A 17,401-nucleotide genomic window follows, 5' to 3' on the forward strand; every position below is an offset into this window, starting at 1 on the left:
CACTGATCCGTACCATTTATTCAGGGTTTGACAGAAGTCAGGGGGTTGGGGGGGGGTCAGACCGTCACCAGGGCGGGGCAGGGGGAAGTCGGATCCCGACATTAAATTATGGGTTAAATTAATGAGCAAGAAAAAACAACAGTTTTGTCTCAGGAGAAAGTGCCCAAGTGCGGGGGTGGGCAGGGGGCCCCTCGTGGGGTGGGGGTGAACCCTGGGCGGGACCCCAGCCCGCCACGTGCAGCACATGTGCCCCAGTCCCAGGACACACATGTGTCCGCACACGGACGTGCATGGACCCACGTGCACCCCCCTGTGCCTCCGCTGACATTTGGTCCCTGCTTGGAGCTCCCCTGTCCTCTCCCAGGGGACCTGTGCCTGGCCAGCAACTCCCCCCTGCCACTAGCAGCAAGGCACAGGCACCCCTCACCAGCCCAGCCCAGGCTGCCACAGCCCCAGGGAAGCAGGGGGCTCTTTGGGGGGTGCAGCCCCCCCATGAACCAGGAGTGCAAGAGTGGCCACCCTGGAAACACCCGTGAATGGCCTAGAGGGAGCCAGGCTGTCCCTGGCACTGGAGGGTAGAGCAGGAGCCCCCCGGGTGCCAAGTGCAGGGGGGAGGCCCCACAGCTCCCCCTGACACAGGGGGGACCTGGCTGTTCCGGTGCTGCCCCCACCCAGCTCCACAGTGCCACAGGGCAGGGGTCTCCCTGGGGGGAAGTAGGCAGGGGGCCTGGGAGGGGTGCACCCTCATCCTGCCCCGGGGAGGCAGAGGGGGGACACTGGAGGGTCCTGGCTTACCCCAAGGTGAGTGGGGTGTCCGGGGGGAGCAGCCCAGCGAGGGGGGTATCCCCAGCCCCTTAGGAGTGCCAGGGGAAGGGGGGGCTCCAGCTGTCTGCTGTGTGGGGTCTGTGCTGAGGAGCTGCTGCGCCCTGCCCTGAGGAGGGGCTGTGGGATGGGGGGGCCCCAGCCCACTGGCAGCTCCCCACACCTGATGGCCCCCCCATCCAAGGCCGGGCCTGGGCTGTGGCCCCACAAGCCCCCGGCCACAACTGAGGTCCATGTGTGCCCCATGGTGGGGCTCCTCCATCTGGGGGGGCACGGGGGGCTCACTGCTCCTCCAGCCAGGAGGGTTTCTCGGCGCCAGGGGTCTTGAGCTTGATGTTGAACTGCTTGAGGGTCTGCTCAAGCTGCTGCTGGTTCCCAGCAAAGTACGCAGAGATGGCGTTGTGGAACAGCAGCAGTTGCTTGTGCATCACCTTGATCTGGGGGGAGGGAAGGGGAACACAATTGGGGGGGGCCTGACCCCACTCCAGCAGCACAGAAGAGGGGTTGGAAAGCCCTCTGAGACCCCGCGAGAGCCACCGCTCCCCCCGCACACTGCCCATCCCACCCCTGATTCATGTCCTTGAGTGACAAATCCAACATGGCTGTCAAATCCCTGCAGGAACCCCATCCCTGTGCCTCCTGTCCCTGCACTTCCCATCCCCATCCCACATCCCCCATCCCTGTCCCCAACGCCCCCTCCTCACGTACCCCATCTCTGCACCCCCCACCTCTGTCTTGCATCCCCCATTCCTGTGCCCCCCATCCCCACCCCACCCCTCCAATCTCCACACCTCACATCCCTGCACTCACCTTGTTCTCCTCCAAAAATTTGAGCTTGATGGCCACGTCTGCCCGCAGTTTCTCATACTTGTCCTTGTGGCTCTGGAACTGGCTCTGGGCTGCGTCCAGGCGGCTCACAGCACCGGCATCGCGTGGGCCCATACTCAGCTCCTCCAGGTCCGTGCGGTACGCGTCATACTCCAACCTGCAGAGGATCCCTGGCATTGGTGACCCGCCTCCAGACCTCCCCAGCACCCGAGCCCCCCTGAGCTCCCTGTCCCACCTCGCCGTCTCATACTGCTTGACTGTCATAAGCGTGTCCTCCATGGTCTTGTTGACCAGCGTGTTGATGCTGGACACAAAGAAGTTGACAGCACCCAGCAGCGTCTCCCCGTTCTTGCACAGCAGCTTCTGCGTCTCCGCATTGTACCCAAACTCCTCCTGGGGACAGAGGGATGGGGCAGAGGTGAGGGGTCGTGGATCACGGCCCCACTCCCCTCCATCAAGGGTGCTGGGGGAAAAGCCCCCTGAGACCACTGAGCCCAACCAAGACCCAGAACCACCAAGCCCAGCACCAGCATGCGCATTCAGTCCCGTGCAGATGCTGCTCCTGCCCTGGTGTCCACGTGTGACTCCCCAAGTCCTGATCGCCCACAAGCCCTAGCGTCAGGCCCCAGCTACCCCTGCCGCCCCCAGCCCTAGTGTCCAGGTGTCCCCTCCAAGTCCTGGCACTCCCCATCCCCTCCAGCCCTGGTGCCCAGGTGTCCCTGCCCTCACTCCGGTGTCCCCCTAGCCCTGGCACACCTGGAGCTCAGGGGATTTCTGGCTGAGGTCGGCAAAGGCATCCCCCAGGGCATGCTGGGTCTGCACGAGGCTGTAGAGGTGGGCCGTGAGTGCCCGTGCCAGATGCAGGACGCTCTCATACTTGCGCTTGGTTTCACGCAGCAGCTCAATCTGAGTCTCCAGCTCCAGGTCCACCGTGCGGGACCCCCGTCCGAACCGCTCCGAGAGCAGCTGCTTGGTGCACTGCAGGAGGGGGAAATGGGGGCCCCCCAAGGCATGTGTGAGCCCCCGAACTGCTCCGAGAGCAGCTGCTTGTGGGACGGGGTCAGGAAGGCCGGCTGGTGTCCCCCCACCCTGGGATCCCCTCACCCCTCACCTTGTAGGTGTTGATCCCCCACTTCTTGACGATGTCAAACTTCTCGACGGCAATGCCACGCACAACCTCCTCTCCGCCAGGGGGGGGTCCGGGGGGTGGTGGGTGCAGCCCGGGGCCTGGCACAGGGACAGGGATGGGGACAGGACCTGGCACCAGCTCCAGGAGGGCAGCAGCCACAGGGGACTGGGCAACGCCAGCCTCCAGAGCCCTCAGCCTGGAGCTGTTGTTTCCACAGCAGCATCCCCAGCTCTGAGCACATGCCCAGCACTGGGCTCACAGGCATCATGGTGGGGACCCTGCTCCTGCCCTGAGGAACTCACACAGGGGCACAGACCCCAGCCCAGCCATGTCTGCTTGCACAGCAGGGCCCAGGCCCTGCCCCATCCTGGTGACCACCCTCACCAGGCCAGATACAGGGGGAACAGCACCCAGCAGCACTGGGGGACCCTCAGGTGGGCTCCAGGGGCACGGTGGGCGCCCTGGCCAGGACCCACCTCTGAGCCCCCAGTGCTGTCCTCTGTCCCAGCACAAGGATCAGCACCAGGACTGGACTCTATCCATGACACAGCTGCCATGGGGGCTCTTACCAATGTCCCTAGGGAGGCCCAGGGCTCCCAGACCCAAGGGATGCCCTGAGGTGGAGTGAGGGGCGCAGTACCTGCGGGAGCAGCGGCCGGGCGGGCCATCCTACGGGCAGCAGGCGCGCTGGGGGGCACCGACGGTCCTCGGGGTGGGTGAGGGTGGACAAGAGAGCCTGGAAATGGGGGGGCTGCGGGAGCCGAGCAGGGTGGGGCAGGACAGGATAGGGGGCACAGGGCATGGGACAGTGGGGTGGCCAGGGCAGAGGGGACGGGGGGCAGGGGACAGGGACGAGTGCGTGGACGGGTGGCAGCGGGAGAGCGACGGCAGCAGGTGAGCGTTGGAACCCAGAGACATGGCCAGAGCCACACAGACGGACTCCCCACCCCAGGGAACCCCCCCTCTGGCCCGTATGCAGGAATCCCTGCACCCCAAGAGCTGGGTAGGCCTGGCGTCACGGGGAAGTGGGGACACGGGGTAGCAGCGGCGGTGCTCCGGGGAAGCGCACACACACGCGCGCTCACCCCCTCTGCCCACATGGACCCTCCTCAAGCCCTGTGGGCACAGGGACTACCCCAGGGGGACCCTCAGGGAGAGATCTGCACGAACAAGGACAGTGGTGCCAGGTCTCCCAGAGTGCAGAGCCCAACTGGTCCTGCTGTGGCCTGATCTGACTGGGACAGTGAGAAGAGGTCAGCAGGGAGTGGGCTTGGGGCCCCCTGCCTGCCCCTCCATCCCCAGCACACTCCAGAGCTCCGGCTGCATATGGACTGGGACAGAGCTGGGATCCTCCACCAGAGGAGGGACTCAGAATCCCATTGGGATGTCCTGAGCAAGGGGATGAGGATTCCCCAGCAGAGATCCCACCCTGTGATAGAGGAGCAACCCAGCCCAGGGAGAGCGGGGCTGGGGGCAGCAGCCCCTCCTGTGCCATCAGCACACACCCCACACGTTGCCTCTGCACAGGACCCGAGCCGAGCGGGAACAGAGCTCCCCCCAGGAGACACTTTGGCTGGGCCACGGCAGAGCCTTGTGTCATAAGTGGAGGGCAAGGAGGGGAGCTGAGCCCCTTCCTTCTGTGATGATCCCCATTCCCTCCCAGCCCAGCCCCACTACCTTTGATGGTGCCGGTGGGGATGATGCCCTCGGCTGTGCCCCCGTAGCCACCTGACACGATGCTGGTCTCATTCAGGTTGGGGCCCGACACCATCACCTGCTGCAGGTCCTGGGGGGCAGAGGAGCACAAGGGGCTGAGATGCACAGACAGCACAGCCCTGGTACGACCCCAAACACTCCCCTCGGGTCCCTGGCCCCACAGACCTGCTCCAGGCCATCGTCCTCGGGCAGGCTGCTGGTGTCCCCGTTGCTGCTGATGGGGATCTCCATGGTGGCTGCCTTGCTCAGGATCCCGTCCGACATCCTCAGGGCCTGCAGGGACACAAATGAGGTGCTGGGGCCAGGACCACCCCCAGGCCGGGGTCACCAGCCAGTACCCGCGGGGCCCTGGCAGAAGGGGACAGCAGGAGGGTTACAGGTGGGGGGAGGGGCCCACATCGGCACCTGCTGGCACGGAGCAGACTCTGCCCCCGCCCAGCGCCTCCTGCAGCCGCTGCCCAGCCCGGCTCGGCCGTCTCTCGGGACACCCGTGGCTCCCAGAACGGACCCGTAGGGTGGCACATCCCGGAGGCGCCGACCCCAACCCCAGCCTCAGCCCCGGCCCCACTGCGGCTCCCACCCCATCGTGCCCAGGGCTCCCGGTTTCCCCGGCCCCTTGGGCCGCGCTCCGCGCCCCTCTCACAAACCCCGCCGGGAATCCCCGTGTCCCGCAGACCCTGCCCTAGGACACCGGCGCTAGCAGCGCCCAGCGCGGCCCCGGCAGGAGGGCGCCAGGAGCCACGTCCGCAGCCGCCGGGGAGCGGCGGGGGGGCCGCTGCGCCCTGACCGGTCCGGGCACATTCCAGGGCAGGCGGGGCCTGGGGCGGGCTCCCGAGAACCCGTTACCTGTGACCTGTCCCCTCCCCGGCAGGGACACGGCCCGGCCCAACTCTGGGGTCGAACCCTGCGGGCAGAGGCCGTCACCGCCCAGCGCCATCCCCGCCGGAGAACGGCCCCGCAGCCCCCGCAGCCTCTGAGGCGGGGCGGGGGGCAGCGTTGGAACGGACCCTTTCGCAGCCACGCACGGCAGGGCCCGCGGCGGGACCGATCTCCGAGGGAACCCCCGGTGGCTGCTCCTGGCGGAACCGGCCCGAGCGGGCGACGGCTGCCCCAGCCTGGCTCCCGGGGCTCTCCCGGCCCCAGTCCACCGGCCCCGCGGCCGCTCACCCTGTCCAGCCTACCCGGCCCACCCCCGGCCCCACCTGCGCCCCGGCCCCGCCGGGCCCCCCCGCGCCGCTCCCGCTCCGCCTCGGCCCGGACGCGCCGGAAGTGGCGTTGTGTCCCGGAAGTGGCGTAATCGCTGAGCCGGACGGAAGTGGCGTCGCTGGAGACCACCCGCCGAGCGCGGAGGGACCGGGCCCGAGCCCGGGCCCGGGATGGACCCGGCGGCCGAGAACCGGCAGCAGCTCCGCAGCGTGAGCGGTTGGGCCGTGCGGGGGGAGCGGGGTGTCCCGCGAGGCCTTCCTGAGTGGTGCCGGGGCTGCCGGTTTGGTGGCGGGTCCCGGTGTGTCCCAAGGGCTGCGGGTGTGGGATCTCCAGGTCCCGGGTTCGCAGGAGAACCGGTGGGGCCTGGAAGGGACCTGGACGTCTCGGGCGGGCCGTAGGGCACGGTGGGGGGCACGGTGCGTTTCGGGGATCGCGGACCGGCTCCCCCCGGTGTGACCCCCGCCTGCCCCCCAGCTGCGGGACTTCCTGCTGGTCTACAACCGCATGACCGAGCTCTGCTTCCGCCACTGTGTCTGCAACCTCAACTACCGGCTGCTCACGGGCCGCGAGGTGAGCTGGGCGCGGGAGCCTGGGGGTCGAGTGGCCCCTCGCCCCCTGACCCCGTCCCACCTCTCCCGCAGGAGTCGTGCCTGGACAGCTGCGCCGCGAGGCTGGTCCGTGCCAACCACCGCCTCATGGGCGCCTACGTGGGACTGGTGCCGGCACTGCTGCAGCGTCGTGCAGCCGAGCACGGGACAGCAGCGCAGCTGCCCGGACTCCCGGCCTCCCCAGACCCGGCCCCGGGCCCCGCCGAGCCCTCGCCAGACGCTCCCCTTGCCAGCACGTAGCAGCACCCGGGCACAGCCTCCCACGGCAGCTGGACGCGACCGGCACCACCCGTGCCCTTGGCCCCGGGAGCCCCCAGCAGCGGCTGGGCGCTGCAGGGCACAGGGGCTGTGAGGCGCAGGAACGGGAGGAAAACCCCCCCAGCCCTCCTGGTTGCGGATTTCTGGGAAGTGGATTGTTAGTCCAAATAAAACATCTTTACAGGAATGGCTTAGTGGGACATGCAGGGAGGGCACCAGAGCCCTGGCCCCTGCTCCCTGTTGAGGCAGGGGTGTGCTGGGGGGAGCCTGTGGCACAACTGGGAATCCAGGGAATTCCCCCAAATGTGAGACGAATGCCTCCCCGCAGGACCCCTGTGCCCACCGGGACACTGGGGGGCCCAGAACATTCTCACTACAAATGGCTGGTGCAGAGCAGGCACTCAGATGGGGCAGTGTGAGGGGGCAGGTGTCGGGGGCTGCCAGGCCACTGCCCAGCAGCTAAGGGCATGTGTGTGCAAGGAGAGCTGGTCCCTGTGGCACCTGGGAGAGCCTGGCCTCTTCTCTCCCCTCTGCTGCCCCTGGTCAGAGGGTGTGAGCTGTGGGCCCAGGACAGCGCTCAGGGCTTGGGGCAGGCAAGCACTAGCCCCAGTACAGAAATAAATTGATATATTCCGTGTACAAAACATGCTCCTGCAGGCCCGGCCGGGCACTCCCGCGCATATAAATAAGGCCCGGCCCGGCCTCCCCTCTGTCCTGCCCGCGGGGGCCAGCGCCTGCGCCGGGGCCACCCCTCCCGCGGGACCCCCGGGCTGGCCGGGGTCACTTAAGGTCCACATCAAAGTCCAGCACCAGCAGCTTGGTCTCCTCAGTGCCGTTGCGGCTGCCCACGGCGCACACGAGTTTTGTGTTGGAGGCACGGATGCGCCACACGACCCCCCCCGAGCCCCCACTCTCCAGGGCCACAAGGTTTCGCACAAACTCCCCTGTCTTCAGGTCCCACAGCTTCACTGTGCCATCGTCCGAGCTGGTCACCACGAACTTGGAGCTGAACTGCAGGCAGGTGACAGCGCTCTGGTGCTTGCTGGGACCTATGGGGAGACATCGGTGAGCCCCAGGTGCACCTACTGCTGTGTGACAGGGGTCCTGCCACATCTGGCAGCTCAAAGCCACCCAGCCCCGGCTCCTCAGGGACATCCACCACTCTGTCCAGACACATCTGGCAGCTTGGAGCCACCCCTGCTCCCTCCCATCCCCCAAGGGAGAGAGCTGCCCCTTCCCAGCCCCCTGATGGCAGGGATTCCCTACTGCCCAAGGGTGAGGAATCCCTTCTCACCCTGCAGTGTCTGCAGGCACTGCCCCGTCTTGATGTCCCAGATCTTGACAGTGGAGTCAGCGTTGCCGGACACGAGGATGTTGTCTCGCAGCTCCATCCCACTGGTGAGCGACTGGTGCCCCATGAGTGTGTGCAGGCAGTTCCCACTCTCCACATCCCACACGCGGATTGATGTGTCCAGGGACCCACTCACGATGTGTGTCCCATCAAACTGCCAGAAAGAAGGGGTTCAGCTCAGCATCGAGGCCAGGAGTGTCCCCTGGTTTGGGTGCAGCCCACAGCTCTGGTATCCACTGGTTTGGGATGCAGCACCCCCAGTTCCAGCACCACCACCAGAGACTCCAGTTCAGCAGCTGCGACGTGGGCTCACACACCTCTTGGCTTTTTGGGCTGTGGAAATGCTCCAGGGAAGGGGCATGGAGGAGCGTTTGTGTCCACAGCATATGTGTGTGTGGGAAGTCGGGTCAGGGGGGCAGAGACTGTCCCCACAGGACACAAACATGGTCCGTGTGTCCTTGCATGGCAGATACATCCCTTCAGGGCACAGACATGGCCCACATGTCCCTGCAAAGCACACAGGACCCTGCATGACACAGACATAGCCCATTTGTCCCTACAGCACATGTGGGACCTTTGGCAGAGCTTGTGCCCCTTGACTGGAAGGCAGGACAGCAATAGGGCAAGCCAGCAGGAAGGCAGGTTGTACCTGCTGGGGAGTAGGGAGGGCAGGGGAGCCGGAGAGGGGCAAGGCAGCAGGAGGGGACGTGTGCAGGCTGTACCTGCAGTGAGTAGACGCGGTTGGTGTGCCCCTGCAGTGTATGGGTGCAGCTCTCGCTCTCAGGGTCCCACACCTTGACCGTGTAGTCATAGGCACCACTGACCACCTTGTTGCCATCATACTGGACACAGCGTACGGCTGCCACGTGCCCCATCAGCACGTGCAGGCACTGCCCCGTCTCGATGTCCCAGAGCCGCAGTGTGGCGTCCCGGGAGCCACTCACCACCCTGCAGGTGAAAGAACACCTGGGGCCCAGCTGCCAGGGCAGCCCGGGGGTAACAAACCTCAGCCCCTGTGGATATCCCCCCCCTCACACAGCACCCCTCAGCCCCATACCTGTTGCCATGCAGGTGCATGCAGCGCACGGTCGATGTGTGTCCGTACAGTGTGTGCACGCACTCGCCGCTATCAGCGTTCCACACCTTGAGCGTGCGGTCAGTGGAGCCACTGATGACAACACTGTCCCTCATCTGGGAGGACCAAACCCCGCCGGTGTGGCCCACCAGCGTCTGCACACACTGTGGGGAACAGGACACGAGGGACAGGTGAGCCTCTCACACCTCCCTGCAGATGCTGAAAAGGTTAGCAGAGAAATTTTCCTGCTTTTTACAGCTGCTTGGAAAGTCTCCTTTCTCACGCAAGCTAGCTGTAAACAGTGTAGAGATTTTTGTAAACCAAGACTTTATCTCACAGGTGCAAACTTGTTATGAATAGTCTTGTTTTCCACACTAAAGAAAATATTTTCAAACAGGCATCGTAGCATTCAGCCAATCACTCTGGGAGGTGTACGGTCAAGCACCCAATAATGTCATTTCTCTATTGTGAACCAAGTTATATAAACAAGGTGATAATTAATTAAATAATGCCATTTATCCTGGACTTGAATTCTGTGTCGTTCTTTGCGCCATCCCTGCGGACTACAGCAACACCTCCCCACCCCTGGAACAGCACAGAGGAGCCGCACAACTCCATGTCCTTGTCATAAAGGGCCCAAACTGAGCCCGGGGGTGAGGGTGTGGCCTCACTTGTACCCAGCACAGGGAGGTGGTCCCTGCCCCAGACCTCTGCGGTGCCAGTGACAGTGCCACACTCGCCTCCCTGGTGACAGTGACACTCACCTCCCCTGTGACAGCTGACCACACTTTGAGCGTGTTGTCATCAGAGCCGCTTACGATGCGATTCCCGCAGAACTGCAGGCAGGTGATCACATGGTCGTCATGGCCCTTCAGTACCTGTGGGAGCACAGGGGTGTGTGGGGGGCAGTGTGGACCCCCCCAGCCTGCAGGACACCCCAACACAACAAGCGGTGGGAAGGCAGCAGGAGCTGTGGGGAGGAAAGGCAGATGGGTCCCCAAATCACCTGCACCCCCTGATGCTTCTGCAGGGCAGCAGAGCTGGGGTGTGTGGTGTGTTTGGCAGCTGTTGCACAGGGGCAGGGGGCTACTGGGGAACAGGGAGTGGGGGCTCAGGAACCCAAGGCCTGCAGGAGCAAGAGAAGGGGTGGTGGAGACTCTGCCCAGGGGCAGGAGGGATCCCCAGGGAGAGATCACCAGGGTTCTGGGACCCTGCACAGAACATGGCTGAGCCCTGTGAGGCTGCACCTTCCCTGGGTGCTGGGGCTGGCTGCAGCCCTGCATGGGGCCTTGGAAAGGGGCAAGGGGAGGGACCCCCTTTCTCCAGGCCCAGGGGACCCCATTTCTGCTGCCCCACTGCCCTGAGCAAGCTGGATCTGCTCCCTGTGGCAGATCCTGCACCAGCTTCCCCATACCAGTCTGTATGGTCTGTCCCCGGAGGAACCCTCACCAACCCCTCAGCTCTCCAGGGTCCACCGCTGGCAGGGACATTCCCAGGCCCACCTTGGGGACCACAGCTCCCCAGAGTCTGTCCCTGCTGGGACACACAGACCAACCTTGGGGGGCCGCAGCTCTCCACTACGCCAGTTCATGTCGATGCGGTGCTGGCGCAGGAAGGCGAATTTCCAGGGGCTGTACATGAATCCAGGGCTGAGCAGGCGTCGCTTCCGCAGGTGTAGAGGCTCCTCGATCCCTGCAGGGGACAACACAGTGGTGCCTTACCTGGGTCAAGCCTGAGGTGGCCCCCCAGCCCCCAGCCAGGAGGGCCCTCACCTTCCTCACGGCACTTCTCCCTCCAGAGCAGATTGTCCTCGGCCAGGACCCTCCAGTAGCGGCAGGTCTGGGCAGCACGGAGCAGGTCCCGTGGCTCCAGGAAAGACAAAACGTACAGGGCCAGCTGCAGGGGGGAGAAGGGTCACAGAGGGGTCACCAGAGGGGTCAAGTCAGGTCAGGCCAGGCCCCAACTCCACTCACCTCCTTGGGCAGCAGGGAGATGAAGTCCCGCTGGAACTGGGGCTCGATGACCTGCATCATGTACTTGATCTGCGCCGGCTCGCAGCGGTCAATGAGCTCATCCAGGGCCAGCAGCTTCTCAGGGCCGCTCCAGCGCTGCAGGGGGACCCCCAGTGACCCCTGGCTCTGTGTCCCCAGCCAGCCCAGCCACAGCCCTGGCAGCCAGGGCTCTTGCCCCAGGCCAGGAGCCCGAGGCAGGTGGGAGCTTGGTGCATCACAGGAGGTGGATCACAGATGCTGTGTGACAGGTGACCACCCCTGGCCAGGTCTGAAACCTCCTCTGTGTTTTCTCACACAAGCAAAACTACCCAAAATCCACCGTGGGCCCAACTCCTGCCCATAGCAGGGATCCCTTAGGCTTGTGTCCCTCCCATCACACCCAGGCTGCCTGGAGCCACCAGGTGAGCTGTACCTGGAAGGTGCGGAGCCAGTCCTGCAGCTCAGGTGGGGGGGCCACCGAGGGGATGCGACGGCGCCGGGCCTGCCCCACCTTGGCGTTACGCAGGTCCCCAAAGGTGGTGGTGGGGCTGGGTGTGCAGGGACCCAGTGTCCTGGGAGAAAGACCAGGCACAGGTGAGGCTGTAGCACAGGTGGCACACATCAGCCCTGCTCCAGGCCACACTGACAGAGGCCCTAGGAACTGGTTCCCGCCACTGGGAGCTCCACCCCACTGACCCCTTCTCTTTGCTCCCACCCTGTTGACCCCTTGCTCACATCCAGCCCAGCCTGCTCAGCAGACAGGCAACTGGTCAGGGCTGGATCTCACCTGGGCCAACCCCTGCTTGACCCAGGTGGCTCCATCATCCTCCTGGGGTGGGCAGCAGGAGGTATGTGTTGTCCCAGCACACAGAACCCCCTTCACCTGCTGCAGTCAGAGCCCCCCCACCCCTCACCTGCCATAGTCAGAGCCCTTGCACAGCTTCTTCCCGGGGGACAAGGCCCGGCCGTCCGGCCCGTTCTCTGACTTCCGCTTCATCTGTGGGACACAGCAGGTTGGAGTGGCTGGGACAAACCCAGGCAGACCCCTGCAGACTCCCTTCCCAGAGCTGATCCCTGTGGCCCCCTGCCCAGAGCTACGGGGCAGATCCCCACCTGCTCCTGCTTTCCCCCTTCAGAGTCCATATGGCAACAAGGCATCCCCATGCAGGGCAGGGGGCTGCACCAGGGCCAGGCAGCGCTGGGGACTGGGGCAGCACCTCCTTCCCCCACCCTATGACCAAGGACCCCCATGCAGGGCAGGGGTTTGCACAGGGGACTGGGGCAGCATCTCTTTCCCCAGCCCCAGCAGACAGGCATCACAGAACCCCCAGCCCCCCTTCCCACTCCTGCAGGTGCCCTGAGTGCTTCAGCAGTCCCTGGCCCCCCGGTCACCTTGGGGCGCAGGTGCCGCAGCAGCCCCCCATCCCCAGTGCGCTGCAGGTAGTCGATCCAGCGCTCTCCCAGGGTGTAGTACAGGTATACATTGCTGCTGTCTTCCCCCTCCTCGCTGCAGCAGCTCCCTTCCTCCTCCTCCTCCTCCTCCTCCTCTTCTTCCTCCTCCTCCTCCTCCTGCTCCCTGGTGGACCTGGGAGGCTCCTGTGGTCCCTGCCCCCCAGAACCATCAGGGTCTGCTCCGGACCTGGGGGTACCCTTCCAGGGTGGCTCTGGCTCCCAGGGCCCTGGCGCTTCCTCTTCCTCCTCCTCCTCTTCCTCCTCTTCAGCCACCACCTGAGCAGGGAACAGGCAGGGGGCAGGGCTGGCTCCACACCAGCCTTGGGCTGCTGGAGACCAGGAGAGGGGTGGGGGCTGGGAGTGCTGCTGGATGGCTGCCAGTGAGAGCCATGGCCCTGGAGCACAGGGGCTCCACTCAACAGCACTGTGGGGGGTTGCAGGGTGGAGAACCCCCAGACCCACAACCATAAGCTCCTCCAGAATCCAGTGAGGTTCCCCTGAGCTCCCCCAGAGCCAAACCTCCTCCCTTATCCCTGCACCTGGCAGCAGGGACCCTTCTGCATTTACCTGTGCTGCAGGTGCCCTGTGGTCCTCACTGTCCCCCAAGGGAGTGGGGCTGGCCCGTGGGGGCCCCTCGGGGCCCGGGCGCCGCCGGCACGTCATGCGCTGGCTGTTGAGCTCCAGGATGCGCGTGGTAATGCCCTTGACGTGCAGCAGGTCATCCAAGCAAGTGAAGCCCTTCAGCTCCTGCGCGGAGGGAAGTCAGCCCTGCCCAGAACAGAATCCCTCCTGCTCCCACAGAGCCCCCTGCCCAAGCAGCCCCGCAGGGAAGAGTCACAGCACTGTGAAAGGGAGGCAGCAACCCAAAAGTGCCAACTGGGGTAGGAGCACTGTGCCCCCCAGATGAGCAGTGCCAGAATGGGAAGTGAAGCTGCAGTTCCAGAGCAGGGGAACAACCGGACACACGCAGACACACACATGTGCTAGGCACCCACCGTCCCGCGGGACCTCGGGCCAAGCACTGCCCAGCCCCGACCTGGGATCAGCTGCCTCCCATCACCCCTGCACGGGCTCCCGGAGCGCCTGCCATGGGAGGAGCCTGGCGGGGCCGGGCTGTCCCGGGGCAGGAGCCGGCGAAGAACCAGCGCAGCCCCCGGGCCCGGGAAGGGCCCGACTGGCCCTTCTGACTCGGCAGGGTTCGATCTACGGCGCTGCTGCTGCTCCCCACAAAGGGCTGCAATAGCACCACCGCCCCGGACAGGCCCTGCTCCAAACCACCCTCCCTTTGCATCACCGGTTTCTGCCCTCCCGCCTCCCGGTGTTCCCAGCATACGTGTCCCGAGCATTTGGACATCCATCCCTTCACCTCTCCTTTTCCAGCCCAAAACACGCCAAGCGCTCCCAGCCCTGCCTCGCCCGGCCGCGGCGCTGCCCATCCCCGTAGCATCAGGGCAGGGCTGCCGCTGACCCGCCCGTATCTGCCGGGGCTGGGGCCCGCGGTGCCGCTCCCACTGCTCCCGGCCGTGTCACCGGCCGCCGCAGGATCTCCCGGCAAGCACTTCCCCCCCCATCATCGCCGGTGACGGAGGTGGTCGGGGCGCGGTGCCCGTCCCGCCGGAACCTGCGCTCCCCCGGCTCCCCGCTCCGGCCCGGGGCGCTGCCTGGACCCGGCAGCGAGGAACGGCGGCACCGGCGGCGGCTGCGCTACCCCGGCCCCACGGGCACGGGGCGGGACTCGGGGATCCCGGCCCGGCCCCGCCTGCCCCGGCTACCGGGACGGAAACGGCACCGTCGCCCCCGCACTCGCTCCCTGGCCCCCACCCCGGGGCCGACACCGCCACGGCCACCCCCACCCCGGGGTCCCGGGCCCGGGTCGCTCAGCGCGGGGTGTCGTCCCCGCCGCCCCCCCGCACCTCTCTCTTGCGGACGATTCCGCGGGCGCGGCGACGGCCGATGCCGCTGAGGGCACCCTCCAGCTCGGCCACGCCGGCGCGGTTGATGTCCAGCTTGGCCCCGGCGGGGCCCGGCCCGCCTGGCCCCGACATCCCGGTACCGGCTCCGGGCGCTGCCCCGCGCAGGCCCGACAGCACTGCGCATGCGCGGCCCCGCCCCCCACACGCGCACGCAAAAGTGAGGGAACAGCGGCTTTATTGGCTGCGGGCGCGAGGCCGCCCGGTTGGCCCCGCCCCCTCCGCCGCGCGCCGGCCCCGCCCCTCCCGGTCACCGCCGCTTGTACAGGCACGGCCGCAGGCGCAACCCGGGAGCGGCGCCGGGCCGGGCCGGGCCCGTCTTGGCGAACTCCAACAGGTAAAAGTAGGAGCTGGAGAGGTCCTGAGGGCGCAGGAACAGCCAACTCCGTTACCGGCACCCCGGAACCCCCAGCCCCCTCCAGCTCCACTCACCACCGGCCCGACACCGCGGCCTCAGTGAACTCCGGGTCCCCCCTTCTTCCTTCCAGACTCCATTGTGCCCAAGGCCCTCCTTCCCCCAGCTGCTGGTTCCGAAGCCCTTGTGGGCCTGAGTACCCCGGCCTCCTGACCCCCAGTGTACTCCTCTAAACGCCCAACACCCATCATCAACCCCATACCCCAATTCCCTCCGGCCCCGGGATCCCCAGCCCCGTCCTGGGCTACATGCCCACCTCCAGGCCCCGCACTACAATCCCAGTGTGCCCCAGGCCCCCCTTATCCCCTCCCAGATGCCAGCACCCCATCCAACCCCCATCCGAAACGGCCACAGTGCACCCCCACGGTCCACGGGACCTCCAAACCTTCCCCCGGGACTCCACCCCTGTGCATACTGGTCCCCTCGTTCTCCCATCTGCAGTCCCCCAGGTACCAATCCCTTCCACCCCCATCTACTTTTACCAGCCCCATGTCTGCTGCACACCAGGCTGGGCCACAATACACCCCCCCCTCCTTCTGCTCCTTCCCTGGGCTCCCTGGTTCCTGGTGCACCCAGTGCCCAGCCCTAGGCACACCTGAGGGCACACCTGGCGACGCACCTTGGAGACGGTCCTGAAGCCCAGCTGCGTCATGGCCTTCAGGAAGGCACGGGTGTCCTCGAAGCGGCTGGCCACCTCGGCCACCATCAGGGTCCCCCTGCAGTCACTCGAGCTCTGAGCAGGGCACCCAGGCACCCCCAGGACACTGCTCAGCATCCCTGCTCCTCCCCCAATCCCCCACTGCCCCACAATCTCTGCCTACCCGAGCTTGAGCACACGGTTGGCCTCTCCTAGGATCTCCTGCAGGTTGGTGCCCATCAGCGCCAGGCAGAACACGGCCACATCCACCGACTCAGCCGCCAGTGGCACCTGCCCACCCCGGGAACACCCCGGGAAAAGGAGGATGATGAAACGGCCTGGAAGCCCCTCTGCACACCCCCGGGAGCGGGAGGAGGAGGATGGTGATGTAGATGGGGCTGGACAGCACCCCCAGACTCCCCAGGATTGTGGATTCAGCCGTGCCCCATCTCTGGGTGCCCAAAGCGCACACCCAGTTTTTGAATAGACACACCCGTGCTGCCCCTCCCGCACGGGACCCTCGGGTCACCGTCCCCCCACCTGCACCCCTGCAGCCTGCCCAGCAGCACCCACTCCCTGCCCCGGGGGTGCCCCCAGTACCTTGGCCATGTCACAGACGGTGACCCGTGGGCTCAGCGGCACCAGGTCGAAGCAGTGCACCTGGTTCCTGACACTGGCGGCCAGCGTGCAGTCCCCACACCCGAAATCCGCCACCACTAGCGACGCTGGCCTGGGGCAAGGGTAACGGGATCAGAGCGGCCTGGCCCGGCGCCTTGCCTCCCCGGCCCACGGTCCCCCGCTCATCCCCCGGCCCCACCGCTCACCCCTCAGCCCCGCCATTCACAGGCCCCCCGGCCATCCCCTGGCCCCGCGCCCCCCAGGCCCTCCCCGGTCCATCCGCCGGCTCTCCGCTCAGCCCCTGGCCCCCGCTCACCGGCCCTCCGGTCCATACTCCCCCTCAGCCCTCGCCCTCCCGCTCACCGGCGGCGCAGGTAGCGCACGATGCGCTGCACGGGGCGCTCGGGCCAGCGCCGCACCTGCCGCTCGAAGCCCCGGTGGTACAGGTGGAAAGCGGCAGGGTCGGCGCGAAAGAGCCGCGCCGCGTCCCCGCTGCTGCCGGTGTAGAGCTGCTGATTCAGGTACCGGAACCGGGCGCCGAGCAGCCGCTCCTCCATTCGCGCGCGGAGCGCAGCCGAGCGGCCCGAGCGGGGCTCCGGAGGAGCCTCCGTGGGGCCCGGCGGATCCGGGGGGCCCGGCCCCGAGCCCCGCTCCCCGTCCGACCCCGCCAGCGGCTCCCGCTGCCGCTTCTGCCGGTTCCGCCGCTGCCTCCGGCTCAGCCCCGCCGGCTTCCCGGACTCCCCCGCCGGCTCAGCCGGGCCATCTGAGGGCATCAAGAGGGGGGGTCAGGGCGCGGAGGCCGCTCCCTCCGGCCCGCCGAGCCCTGGAGCCGTCCCGGTACCTATGTCCGGGTGCTGCCCAATCTCCCGGGGCTCGTCGGGACCGGCCGGGAGCTCCCCCACCGCGGCCCGCGGCCCGCCGGCCTTCTTCCGCTTCCGGGGCCGCTTCCGCACCGCCTCGCCGTCCCGGCCGGTCCCGGGCAGCCGTCTCTTCCCCGTCGTTGGCCCCTGTGGAGAGTGGGGGCCGGTCACTTCCGCGCGCCCGGGACTGGCCCGGCCCGCCGCCCCCGCGCCACTCGCTTACCGGTCGACCCGGGCACTCGGGGGCGCCGCGGGGCAGCGGCTCCACTGCATCGTTCCAGCCCTGCTCCGCGAACATGGAGCTGGGATCCTCGGTCGGTACCGGGACCCACGTGCTCCCGCTCGGGAAGCGCCGCGGGAACAGCGCCACCTCGCGGCCGGAGGACCGGACGGGGGCCTCGTCTGCACGGGCGGTGCCGCGGCCGCCCCGCCCCGCCCCCGGCAGGATAACCGCGCCCCAGTCAA

At 66.9% G+C, this 17,401-nt stretch overlaps 3 protein-coding genes across 15 annotated transcripts; 1 reads left to right on the forward strand and 2 right to left on the reverse strand.

Annotated features, from left to right (window-relative positions):
* ARFIP2 (ADP ribosylation factor interacting protein 2) lies at positions 1-5,735 on the reverse strand. 7 transcript variants are annotated; one of them, XM_048292973.1, is made up of 9 exons: positions 5,698-5,735; positions 4,661-4,768; positions 4,457-4,565; positions 3,420-3,515; positions 2,762-2,877; positions 2,407-2,628; positions 1,886-2,043; positions 1,633-1,807; positions 1-1,259 (listed from the first exon to the last, which is right to left on the reverse strand). In XM_048292973.1, exons 2-9 carry the CDS (start codon positions 4,757-4,759, stop codon positions 1,104-1,106), a joined length of 1,131 nt encoding a protein of 376 aa, XP_048148930.1. In that variant the 5' UTR covers positions 4,760-4,768; positions 5,698-5,735; the 3' UTR covers positions 1-1,103. The 7 variants fall into 7 exon arrangements, with proteins under 7 accessions (XP_048148930.1, XP_048148908.1, XP_048148922.1 ...); XM_048292951.1 differs by having other exon boundaries at positions 3,420-3,530; XM_048292965.1 differs by lacking the exon at positions 5,698-5,735 and adding an exon at positions 5,663-5,686 and having other exon boundaries at positions 3,420-3,530.
* A 47-nt stretch (positions 5,736-5,782) lies between these two features.
* On the forward strand, positions 5,783-6,754 carry TIMM10B (translocase of inner mitochondrial membrane 10B). Its single transcript, XM_048292997.1, has 3 exons — positions 5,783-5,910; positions 6,176-6,271; positions 6,343-6,754. The coding sequence occupies exons 1-3, from the start codon at positions 5,872-5,874 to the stop codon at positions 6,547-6,549; spliced, it is 342 nt and encodes a 113-aa protein (XP_048148954.1). The 5' UTR covers positions 5,783-5,871; the 3' UTR covers positions 6,550-6,754.
* A 423-nt stretch (positions 6,755-7,177) lies between these two features.
* On the reverse strand, positions 7,178-17,360 carry RRP8 (ribosomal RNA processing 8). Of its 7 annotated transcripts, XM_048292881.1 has the most exons (18): positions 17,160-17,360; positions 16,918-17,083; positions 16,440-16,839; positions 16,059-16,188; positions 15,643-15,749; positions 15,441-15,537; positions 13,004-13,183; positions 12,377-12,712; positions 11,899-11,981; positions 11,418-11,556; positions 10,967-11,101; positions 10,766-10,889; positions 10,549-10,685; positions 9,758-9,871; positions 8,976-9,157; positions 8,641-8,866; positions 7,862-8,072; positions 7,178-7,616 (listed from the first exon to the last, which is right to left on the reverse strand). In XM_048292881.1, the coding sequence occupies exons 1-18, from the start codon at positions 17,232-17,234 to the stop codon at positions 7,348-7,350; spliced, it is 3,111 nt and encodes a 1,036-aa protein (XP_048148838.1). In that variant the 5' UTR covers positions 17,235-17,360; the 3' UTR covers positions 7,178-7,347. The 7 variants fall into 7 exon arrangements, with proteins under 7 accessions (XP_048148838.1, XP_048148830.1, XP_048148859.1 ...); XM_048292873.1 differs by having other exon boundaries at positions 12,377-13,183; XM_048292884.1 differs by lacking the exons at positions 7,178-7,616; positions 7,862-8,072; positions 8,641-8,866 and having other exon boundaries at positions 8,984-9,212; positions 12,377-13,183.
* Positions 17,361-17,401: the final 41 nt, after the last annotated feature.

This window comes from Corvus hawaiiensis, chromosome 2 (genome assembly GCF_020740725.1).
Source record: "Corvus hawaiiensis isolate bCorHaw1 chromosome 2, bCorHaw1.pri.cur, whole genome shotgun sequence".
Taxonomy (NCBI): Eukaryota; Metazoa; Chordata; class Aves; order Passeriformes; family Corvidae; genus Corvus; species Corvus hawaiiensis.